The following is a 12273-nucleotide window of genomic DNA, read 5'->3' on the forward strand; positions in this document are numbered from 1 at the left end:
CAAGATAAAGACAATGTTGGATAACACCTCCCACCCACTCCATGACATGCTGGTCAGTCACAGGAGCTCGTTCAGTGAGAGACTGAGATTACCGAAAAGCACCACTGAACGACACAGGAAATCTTTCCTGCCTGTGGCCATCTCCCTGTACAACGCATCCACTTAACACACTGTTTGCTGCTACAACTACACGTTTCTTTTTCAGCTATTTATTTATGAGTGACTTATGTATGTATGTATGTATGTATATATATGTATATATTGTACTATTCTTAGTTAGTGTATTGTCTGTCTTGTCTTAATGTTGGTTTATAATGGAGCACTGTAACAAAAAATAATTTCCCCCAGGGATCAATAAAGTATTCTGATTCTGAAACATAAACTGTGATTTCATTTTCTTGTATTCGGACCCACTGGCTGTAATTAGTTGACAACCCCATAGTTATGTGTTATCTGAATTACATTAGAACACCCTTTTATATAAATTTACTCTCCCTCAACTCAGCTTTTCAGTGTTTGAATTTTTTCTATTTTTTTATTTAGCAACATTACATGGAAAGCAACATCTCATGTGTGCTGGTCGCCTCCAAGGTGGACCTTCCTGAAGGTCTTCAGGCTGGGGAAGACCCCAGCAGAGTTCTGTTATAAGCACAGACTGCCTTTCTCCATGCTGTCCCTTGACTCCACCAGCAAGAACATCTACACCAGGGTTGCCTGGGCAGCCATGTACCCATATGTTTCAGTTATTTCTACTTATATGTCACACTTTTCCCCCTCAAAGCAAAGGTAAGACCCTTGCTTCTGTGCCACCTTCTTTTAATGCTTCCCTACTCCACTGCAATTTGTATTTCTTATTAACCCATATTATTTAGTGGCTGAAATACACAATCATGACCAATTAACCTTTTGGAACTAGCACACATGGAGAGTTTGGCACTGAGATGTGGTTCACTTTATTCTTTAGACTTCTTCAAATTAGTACTGAAATTCTGCCTGTTTTAATTCATTGGTGTAAAATGGCTGTGATTGATTAGATAAATAAATATTTCAGGGTCTCTTTGCAACTTCACACACAACTTCCTGTGCTGCTGTGGTTATTTATAGAACTGTTGTGCCTTTGGGTGAAGTTTATCGTGCGCGGATGAGATATGACAAACTCTGATCAATCATCATGGGCCTGTGTTTTTGATGCTGAAGATTACAAACTAACAAAAACCTGCAGAGCTTTGAATTTGGCCTGTAGAATAGCTGTGGGGAGAACGATGAAGTGCACCAGAGAGAACTAAAGAAAGCACAGTGAGCACATGCAAACTCGTGACATTGCTTCACAGTGCACATTGTGAAGTCTTTGTTAAACATAAAATCTTTCGAATGACACTCTATTATCATTTGTACTTCACAACGACATGGAATTTAACTGCATGTAGAAAATGATTTTTGCATTTTTTTGCAAAGTGTTGTTTCTGAAATGTTACCTGAAATTGAAGATATTTTTTCCATTTCAAGCAAGAAGCTAGTGTTAGGTCGTTTAATACTAGCTGTTTAAACACTGTGAATAAAAGAGGAATAGCTTGACAGTCACCTTCCAGAGACACACATTTATACTAATCTAATGTTTCCACTGTGCAGTAGTTAAAAATGAAGTATCTGCTAACACTGCTTTCTTTTCTGAAGCAGATGAAAGCTTCAACATGTATAGAAGGGCCCCAATTTATAAACAGCCATATATAGTATTACAGCTTGATATAAATAATCCTTAAAGCATTGGAAATGGCATTTAAATCTCAGTTGTGTCGATCTAAAGAATGCATTTGTATCTCTTTATATTAAGCTAAACAAACAACTTTTTAGCAACTCCTTAAGATCTTGATAAAACCTTACTTCAGATTAAATCAAATCAGATTAACTGGTTTTCCATTACAATTAAGTACCACCTAATATAGTAATGCAACTGTGCGTCCCTTGACCTAATTAGTATGCAACACGAACGCTATCTACAACAAAGGTGGGCGCTGAGGCGACGATATACCTCCTGCTCATTCTCTGGGTTTTTGTCAGACTCGGGGACCACTGTGTTGTTTTTTTTCGCTTATTGCCAGGTTTTAAAAATGGCAGTTTTGATTTTCGTGAAGGAGACGCTCTCATGACTCACTAATGCCACTGACCAGCTAATTGGTGGCGTGACGTCACATTTTAGTACCAGCTCAGATCGCTTTGGAACACGAACAGGTACTATTTTAGTACCTGGTACCAGGTACTATGACCTAATGGTAATAACTTAACGGTAATAGTGCCCGGCCGTGCCCAAAAACCTAAGGCCTGGCCACTAGGCAATCCCCCTTGGGAACCCTTCCAAGGCCTGGCTCCAGGGCGGTGCTTCAGTAACCCTATCCCAGAGAAAGTGAATTGTTCCCTAGATTTTTCACTCATACGGGTTTTTGAATCACTCTTTGACTGGCTCCTCACCCAAGACCAGGAACCCATTATGCTTCTTTCCAACTCTATATTTTTATTCTTGGAGTCCTCTAGAGTAGCTATTCATGATTCACGCCTTAAAATAATTTTCTTTTCCCTCTCCTTTAAGATAACTCTTTTCTGATTGTCTGATGTCCTCACAAATAGATCTGTATGCCTGAGATGACCATATTAATATGCGCTCCAAGTGACATCATACAGTGCCAAGAGTTGAAAAAACTGTCAGAAACAGTGTTTTTGTCCGCTGCTGTGTTTTCAAACATTTGTGAAAGAATGAGTTCACTGAATTTGAACCTTGCACAGGATGCAACTGTTACAGAAAGCCAGTTTGTAAAAAGTCTTCCCTCCTATATATTCAGTGATCAGCTGTAAGTGGTATTATATCAAAATGGAACCTCAGCAAGTTAGTCATTAAGTCAGGCTTGTCACTTAATGACCAAGTGGCAAGACACATAAAATGACACAGCTGGGTCGCTGAATGCTGAGCCACATAATCTGTAAAAGTCATCAACACTGCTGACTCAGTAACTGCAGAGGTCCAAACCTTCTCTGGCATTACCATCACAACAAAGCAGTTTCTGTAGGTGTAATGTGTACCGGTAGGTAGCCCAGTACTTTTGTTCATATGACAGAAAATAAAGAAGTGAGGAAATAATTAAAGAAAGTTTCCTTTAATTGCAGTAGTAGCTTTGAGTACCTTTAGAGGGTTAGGAACATCAAAAGCAGGCAAAAAAATGGGACACACAAGCAAAGTGTGTCCAGATCACTAAAATAATCAGATGGGGGGCATCCTTCAGAATTTGGGTGCGTGAGGGTCACGTACTTGCTACACAAGATAAAAAGTAACATTATTGGTGGGTTGTTTTGCTTGCCTTCTTATAAATTTAGTGTTTAGAGACTGACCGCCAACCACTTGCGAGAGATAGCTTCCCCCCCCTCCCTAAGCCTGTTTCGGTGGTTTCTTCTTGTTAAAAGGGAGTTTTTCCTTCCCACTGTCACCAAAGTGCTTGCTTGTAGATTGCCATCTGGTTGTTGGGGGTTTCTGATTTTTTTTCCTGTATTATTGTAGGGTCTTTACCTTATATAAAGTGCAATGCAGTAACTGTTGTTATGACTTGGTGCTACATACACACATGAAATGGTCAAGTAGTCAGCAATGTTCATGTCAACCTTTGTGGATCAGTAACACTACTCTTTCTGGATAACAGTCCCAGGATTTCAAATTCTTCACTAAATACTGGATTCATTTTCAAAATAAAATGATGTCATGGTTTTATGACTCATGGGATGCATATTTTTTTTGTTTTCTAGTTACTCAGAAGCATGTTTCAGTTTAAAATGGAGAACATATTTAAAAAATGTATTTCAGTCATTTACTGTAATGACCTAAATGAATAATTACACATATTTTTGCTTTAAATTTCTCCCAGACTTAGCTGTTATATTACCCCACTATATGTGCTCACTTGGCGTTACAATCCCACCACCTCAAGCTGCATAATCGAAATCAAACACTTCTTACAAGCACTGGTTTGTATTAACTAACACTAATTTCTTTCTTTCTCCAAGTTACAAACAACAACAAAAAACGTAAAATCGTGCCTCAAAACACAGCATGATGCAATAACTCACATATTTTGTGCCCTGAGTTCACAGTTTTTCCCAATCTGGAGCATCAGCCTGGAATCTGAAAAACATGCTGCACTTCGCTTTCAAGTGCACTTCAAAGAACCTGACGGTGATGACAGACATTCGTGTTTTGGTTTTCTCTTCTCTGCAGAAATATCTGCACAGTTACTATTCTTGCTTTTGTGTGCAAATAACAAACCCATGCCTGTCCTCCTGTTCAGAATGCACTAAGTCATCTTAAATAAATGGCAGCCAGGAGGAACACAAGCAGATCGCAACCCAGGTCCATCATTTTCCACACTCTCTACATATCCTTTAATATATACGTTTCTAAAAATCCCAGTCAGGCCATTTGAAATTCAAGACCAACAGATGGTGCTCTGGAGTCTTAAGATTGCCGTCTATGTTTAAAATAAGAACACCTGCCAGACTTTAACTTGCATTTGTGCTGTAGATTTTAGATTTTTTTTCCTTGATGATGATGTACGTTTTAAAACACCATAAAGTAGCATTAGCATCAGCCTGAAAGTTGCATTATTACCGCTTGCTGTGCAGCCCACTACACTATATAAGCCACACTTATTAAAAAAAATGTATATAATAAAAAAAAAAATTGTAATACACATTCAGGCTTTGCTCCTGTACACCTTTTATAGATTCTTTTCACGTGCAGTTTCCATAACTATTAGTGCATGATGTGTGCTGTGTCCTTTTTTGGCCTGCTGCCATTTATTTTATTAGTAATTCATTAGGAAGCCATTTCTGTGTATACCTTTAGACTTTTCTTTCATATGTAAAAACCAAACCGTATTCCACAAGCTGAATTTAAAAAAATTAATGTTTTTTCATTAGTACAATAATGGAATAATATTGACGTGGATTCACCCTACACAGCAATATATGAGCACAGGCAATTTCAACAACATCAGAGTTTTTGTACGGAAGTTAAGTGGGCCTTTAAATACCACCTAGCATGAGGGAAAATATTAGCACTTCGGAAGATTTCCTATTGGTCCACGAAAGAAACGGCCTGGATTTTGGGCGTGTCCATCTATTCCGATTGGACGAAGGCGTTGTCTCTCAGCCCCACTCTCTCCCGTTCACCTCTCCACCGACTGAATGTCCGGCCCGAACGAGGATTTGCACGAAAACATCAACCGCAGACTGCGTATCAGTACCAGAGGGGGAGCAGCTCTACGACGAACAGGACCCGACGCTATTCATCCAGCGGCATGACAACCACGTCGATGGCTTTTCCGAAGTTTGATAACGTTCCGGTGGCCCTGAAGCGAGAAAAAGATTTAACGGCAATGACCGCGCTATCACTTGTTTGATAGAAAGACAGAGAGGGGGGCCGAAGTGGACTCCCTCCCCCTCAGTGAAGAGCCGTTCCGCCCGATGGAGACTGTGACGGGACCTCTGCAGCGAGCTCGAGGCCCGGAGCGTCACCTGTGAGACGTCGACACCTCGCCGGAGGACGTAATTAAGAGAGACACGCGAACATCTGTCCGCACTTTCGACGACTTTATTTGACAAGTTCTGCCCAAGCCTGCACGCTAAAACTAAAGTTAGCAGCTCAGCTTTAGCTGCAGGAGGCGACCCCGCGCGCAAGATGACCAATATAGATATCACTTAACGAGGGGTTACGCACTGCCTCAGGTAACCTCGGGACAGGTGAACTGCGCACTGTTAAATAGCTTTGTTCTAGAAAGCGTACATCAGCAACTCGCGTCAGTCTTTGCTGTGAGAACTGATTTTTTCCCCCCTCAAACACGGACTTTTAAAATAAGTCTTCTTCTTTTTTCTCATCGAGTGTCGCTCCCTCAATCAACCATGTCACTCAAAGACAATCCCTGTCGGAAATTTCAAGCCAACATTTTCAACAAAAGTAAATGCCAGAACTGCTTTAAGCCCAGAGAGTCGCATCTGCTCAACGACGAAGACTTAAACCAGGTAAACAAACGCTCCAGCAACTTTCCATTGCGTTTCACTCTTACTATGTGCCGTTTAATGGGAGTGCAAATCCTGTTGCTGTCTTTTCTGTTTGATGTGCTCATTTCAAACGACTTGTCGTGTGCTAATAGACCACGAAGTGCAAAGGTTGGGTTAATTGGACATAATTAGTTTCCAGCCCAAGGGCGCATATTGACCCTAATTCATGCACACGCAGGCTTCCACCCAGCTCCATGCCCTGCAGCACAGGAGCAACGCTATCAGCTGCTTTTACAGGAGCTGTAATTATTTCAGATTATGTTGTCTCCTTTGATCATTTAACTGTAGTTTGAACCATACTATTGCTTAAATTAAGAAACTGTAAAGTTTACTTTAACATGGACTAATATTGGGCGAGGCTGACTTATTATTATTATTATTATTTTTAACATTATTATTATTTTAGTGGAGATATTTCACTGTTTACATTGTCCCCAGCAGGGAGTCTTATGTTGTGAAGGTGGTATGGTGTCATGCTGAACTTTGTTGACCCACATTGTGATCATTCCTCTTGGGATTCTTGTTTAATGGGAAAGATCAAGGCTCATTCTCAGGTCTGTGAGACACATTGTCCACTATCATTGTCCTCCACGATGTTGGTACAGAAATTGGCTTACGTTTGTTGGCCTCACATGGCTATTAAAGATTATTAGATTGTCTGTTGCTGGAGGTTTGAAGTCCTGTAGTCCATATATTAAGTCTTTACACAGACACACGCACAGAAAAAATATGGAAAAGCGGAGCATCTATTTTCAACCAGAACTGTCATTCTGACCTCCCATCTCTCCAATTTCACTTGCCTTAAAGGCCCAGGCTATTGAAGCAATATTAAAATCCTTTATGATGACATGGAATAAGAGGTTGTGAGGTGGGGGGCATTGCGAAATGAAGACACAGGAACACGCTCAGATGAGTACATTTAACCGCTGAACCATTAGAGGCTAAAAAGTGACCTAGATTCATCACGCTTATTTCTCAGTCTCAGGGGGGACTTGCCATTGCTGTCAAGTCTTATAAGGACAGATGAGATGTTTTTCTAAACTGTTTTTTTTTTTTTTTCCTCCCTACGGGCATTAAAACAACAATACACAACAACAGTGTCCCACTCTCTTATTCTTTCAGTTGCCTTCATCTTGCATTTTTTTCCCCCTCCATTTTTAGTGTCTGAATGTTTCTCTTGCAAGTCTGTTCAAACTCTTGACGGTCCAAGGTTATAATTTGGACTTGTGCTTGGAAATTAATGTTATGTCATTTTGTTTACACAGTCACTCAGCTGGAAAATGTGCTGTGCTGCATGTAATCAAAGCAAAAGAGGATTTTATGGTGGATTATGCTCGGCCGTACATAGGGTGAAGTTATGACTGTAATCAAAACCTCAGATTGAAAGACATGGAAGTGCCAGACAGCTGGATATGTCAAGCTCTTTTGACTCAGATTGGTTGGCTACTGTTTCATAGGCTGGGGGACGAAGCACATGTGCATTTATGTAAGACGCTTAATTTGATAAGCTCTTTAGGCACAGGTAAGATCTTAATGTAAACATCAAGTTCAGCAAGGTCTCCTGCACGCAGTATGCATGCAGTGGTTATGCAGGGCTTCTTGGCTCGGCAGACAAGTGCTGACTACTAGCGTGGCTACAGTTCAAGCATGTACCAGAACAACTTAAGAAACACTGCCAGGCCAACTTGCGTCTCTCAGTACATGTTTGAATTGCAAATCTGTAGCCACAAAAGCTCGGCACTAATTTCTTCTGCTTCTCATCCACTGCTTTTTTGTTTTTGTTTTTTTTGTTTTTTTTCCTCCTAACTTCTGCCTCTTGCTTCCCCCACCACCCACCAGTCCACCCACTTAGAGGATCAGAAGAAAAACTGTGTGTGTGTGTTAGCCTTTCCTTTTTCTTTTTTTTCAGGGCAGCATGGTGCTCTGGAATAAAGCCAAGTGGCGAGTGTAGCCTAAAGTCAAGGCAGCTAATGTCTATTATAACACTTTCACGGAGTTTAACACGTTTGTGAGTGTGTGCGTGTGTTTTTAAATAGGTCATAGTATGTGGTCTCAACTTGCAGGATCAACTTCTGTGTCCCATAATTAGACAGTTATTTATTATGCTAATGATTGCTTCCAACACTGTCATTGTGTTTTCCACTCACCAGGCAAAACCTATATATGCAGGATGGCTGCTTCTGGCACCGGAGGGAACAAATTTTGACAATCCCTTACACAGATCTCGGGTAAGTGGTTTCATAAGTGTTTAGCTTTGCTGGTGGTGAGATTGCTTGTGTTTAGAAGAGAGCATTATGTTGTGACTTCACCTCTTCTTGACTTTCTTTTGGAAGTTTTGGCAGAAATTCATGGCAAGAAACTGGCGCTCTTTATAAGAGAAGAGGTCCATTTAACCCCCCTGTGTTTAGCTTCTGCTCGTCTGAATGGTTGATTGGTGTAGTGGTTTTGATTTTTTGTTAAACTGCTTTGAGGAAAAATGAGCAGCCTGTTTGGTTTTGAGCTGACAGATGACGTTATGGCATGGCGAGGCATCCGCTGTCTGCCCGTCTGTCCACTGTTGGCAAGAAATGCTGCTCCTCTTACAGTGTTGGTCACCTAATAGGTTTTCACCCGAGGTGTGAGAAGCTTAGGGGAAACTTGTCATCCTAGTGTACTGATTTTAGTGACACTTGCACACAGTGATCATCTAACAGGTCTTTGCCCAAGTTATGCTCAAGGTCAAGTCAAATTTGGATACTGATGAAAAGTTTTGTTGAGGACCAAGAAAAAAAAGTGTGAAATCTATGTCCAGTAACACGTATCTATGGATTAAAGGTTGTGCCTTTTTTCACAAACTGCTGTGAGACTGTATTGGAGCCTTTCTGGAGCTTCTTGATGTGCTTGCGTGGTTTCTGTTCAGGTACGCCGCCTTCCTCCCACAGTCCAGACATGATTGTTGGGTAATTGGTGATTCTAAATTGCCCAAAGGAGGGATTGAGAGTGCAGATGGCTGTCTAGTTACCAGGGTGTACCCCGACCATCATCCACTGGCGGAAATCCCAGCATAGCCATTATCCATTTTTCTTGTCTGTGATGATTTTTGTTTTGGTTCTAAGCTTACAGTTGTAGACCCCCCACCCCATTTAGCTAGGCAAAGCTATGTTGTTTACCACCAAAGTTCTAAGCTAAGTTTGTTTTACCAGCTCAGAGTGCTAGGTAAGTAGCGTGGCTACTCCTCCCTTTAATTTCCTTTATCCATTCTGGCACTCATTTGATAAACAAGAGCTCTTGTTGTTGTGGCTTCAGTGGCTACTTCATGAAATCAGCAGATTCTTATGGGAATCTCGGTCCTCTGTCAGTGAAGCCTCATTGTTAGGAAATAATGAGCCTAATATTGACTTCATTTAATAACTCTTACCACTGCAGTATCGTGTAATCGGAGCCGTCGTTTATCAGCTGCCAGATTATATGCTGTGGTGGTGCATCTCAAAAAGAGGACTGCGGAGAATGTGGGGGAGGAGAAGAAAGGTCTCAGTTCTCACAGCCTCGCTGATGGCTTCCATATGAGTTTTGGGAAAAGCACCTCTGGATCTACTATCAACAGTCTGCCGCTGCTTTGACATCATCAGTGATGCGTTCTGCCTATTCTCCCAGTCAGCGTTTCACTGCGGGGGTATAATTGCTGGCTTGTACGTAGTGCTGACGTGAGCACATTTGTCAGGTTTACACTGAAACAAATAACAGAGAAACAGAAAACCGCTGATGTCTCAGGTGAGTCACGTTTTAGGGTCACTTTAGTTTAACAGGTTGTGGAGGGGTCTGGCTCTGTTTTGTGACAGTGAGGCTGGAATTCTATAATCAGCCTCTGTAGCCTGTAATATATCGTGTTTGGTTTTTTGTTTGGTTTGGTTTGGTTTATTTTAAAAAGCATCTGTGGACTGCAATGTCCCTTTAACATTGCCTGTGAGGCTTCTCAGCCCCCCTATTGAGACTCCAGTGGCCTTTTAGGTTAGAGAGCAGCTCTCAATATTTCATGCACCAGGCCCTGTTAGAATAGGAGCCCAGGAAATTTAACACTGAGACTAAGCGGTACATTAAGATATGAGGGCAGTGGAAGAGAACTGATCAAGACAATGAGGATGAATATCAGTGGAAATTGTATTATTGTAACTGACAGGATTCCCATTCAAACCAAGACTTAACCCCCCCCCCCCTCAGCTAACCTGGTACATAATGATACTGCGCTTCACAGTTGCATGCCTTTCCATATATATCCTACAGTTTAATCAGCAGTGTAATCTCGTCTTCTCTTATGAACGTCTGTATCCACTTAGCTCTTGTTGTGATAACACCTGCACTTTATATATGAAGGCCTTCTTTCCTCAAATTGTTTTCCTTTTCTTTACAACTATCTGAAATCTTAATGACCGAATGCAGCTGATGCATGCTGATAAAAATGTTGTCCAGCTTGTCACAGCTTGAAAGCCTTGTGATGTCCCGTAAGAGGAAAGTGTGCCAGCATTACTTGCTTACTGCTGTATAGCAACTGTTTCCAAAAACTTGATTGCACTTCCGTGTGTGTGTGTGTGTGTGTGTGTGTGTGTGTGTGGTCTTTATACCCTAAGGTGTGTGTTCAAGCTTTTCACTGGAGTTTCTAGATCCAGCAAAATAATCTCAGGCTTTAGAAATTTATTGGCCTTCCACAAGTCTGTGTTTGACTCTCATGCCCAGAGTTATAAAATGTGTAATGATTGATATGATAAATACTGGCACAACTTCTTGTGAGGCTTCTTTTTTTAAGTTTTTTTTTATTATATATATATATATATAAAATGACTATGGTTTGATATCTTTTGTGTGATCATGTCCGTAATGACAGATTTGTTTGTTGTTGTTTTTTTTGTCTTGTTACAGAAATGGCAGAGGAGGTTCTTTATCCTCTACGAGCACGGCTTACTTCGCTATGCTCTGGATGAAATGGTGAGCTTCCTTCCTGTCAGCTGATGATTATTTTGTTGCCTGTTTTGTTCATATTCTGAAGCTTGTCTGTGACCGTTAATAGCTGGTGGCACAGTCTAAACAACCAAAGCATGGTTCAAACAAACAGCAGCATACTGTTCAGTGTATCTGTGTTATAATGCACCATGATCTGCTCATTTACACAGCCTTGTTCACCTCATTGCTGCTACTATGACATTGAAAATTTGCAGCATATAAATAAAAGGGAAGTTTTTTCCCCTCTCTTTGACTTCTGAAAACAAACAACTCCATCAGCAGTTTGACACATAAGGGGAACAGACCTTAAAACTTTCACTTCTTTCTTTTTCCTGCTTCACATCAAAGGACTGCTCTCTTTTCACTTGAGTTAAACCAGAGGCTTTGGCTACTATTTAATAATTTACAGTGGCAATTGTTACTGTAATAAAGTTGTATTTATTGTAAGATGATAATAAAGTGTGATCATTTTTTTCATTGTTAGTTGCAAGTTTAGTTTATCTGACAAGAAATGCTAGTTACATGATTTCTGTGCAAAATTAGTTGTTTTAAAACCAAAGAAAAACTTTGATGCAAGTGCTGAAAATGTGAGATTGATGAGGCAGCCTACACATGGTTAGCACTAGTCCTTTGTTCCATACAACCACGTATTTAGTGAACGTGCTAAACACTAAGCCTGCTTATACAGTAGTGTGAAAAGGAATGAGCGTGTGGTGTTGACATTCAAAGTTATGTACCTAGCTTTGTGTGTTTATTTAGGTGGTTACTACACTGTGCACTTGATGTGCAGGTGTCCCGTGGTTACTTCCTGTTCTTAAAGGAAAGACTGGAAAAACCACTTATTGACTGACATATTAAATCACCGAGTTATATTTAGTCAGTAGACTAAAATCTATGTAGTAATTATAAAATTAGTATGTAGACTTTCTGTCTGAGCTTGAGTTTTGTAGTCGACTTGGTTCAGGAATCTAGTTTGTCGGTTTTATTGGCACTGTAAGATGTAGGCATGCTGAATATTGATTGACCCAAGCAGTGTTCAACAGCCTTTTTTAAGCGTAGGATGTGTTTTGAAATGAGGTGAAAGCAGAAGTAGATGAAACGGTATTTGTTTTATTGACTTTGACCCTTTCACATTGTGGTATTTTAGTAGAAAAGCTAGTGTGAGGTTTGATGTAATAAAGGGAACAGGTGCTGGGGTGCAGT

The 12273-nt window shown here is 40.6% G+C and overlaps 1 protein-coding gene across 6 annotated transcripts in view; it reads left to right on the top strand.

The window, feature by feature from the left end:
- The first annotated feature begins 5197 nt into the window (after positions 1–5197).
- Positions 5198–12273, top strand: part of mpripa (myosin phosphatase Rho interacting protein a) — a 52747-nt gene continuing 45671 nt past the window's right edge. For 4 of the 6 annotated variants that reach the window (XR_015130726.1, XM_086303343.1, XM_086303342.1 and 1 more), the window contains exons 1-3: positions 5198–6057; positions 8247–8324; positions 10990–11055. Coding sequence is in view for 5 of the 6 variants with exons in the window: in XM_086303343.1 (XP_086159469.1) it covers positions 5938–6057; positions 8247–8324; positions 10990–11055 (264 nt within the window). In the remaining variant the exon portion in view is untranslated. The remainder of the gene's footprint in view (positions 6058–8246; positions 8325–10989; positions 11056–12273) is intronic. The other 2 variants (XM_086303346.1, XM_086303345.1) reach the window with 1 other exon arrangement.

This window comes from Aulonocara sp. 'chitande type north' Nkhata Bay, linkage group LG8 (genome assembly GCF_057382095.1).
Source record: "Aulonocara sp. 'chitande type north' Nkhata Bay isolate Kocher_YH1m ecotype deep benthic linkage group LG8, A_spYH_male_GT1.1, whole genome shotgun sequence".
NCBI classification, from domain to species: Eukaryota; Metazoa; Chordata; class Actinopteri; order Cichliformes; family Cichlidae; genus Aulonocara; species Aulonocara sp. 'chitande type north' Nkhata Bay.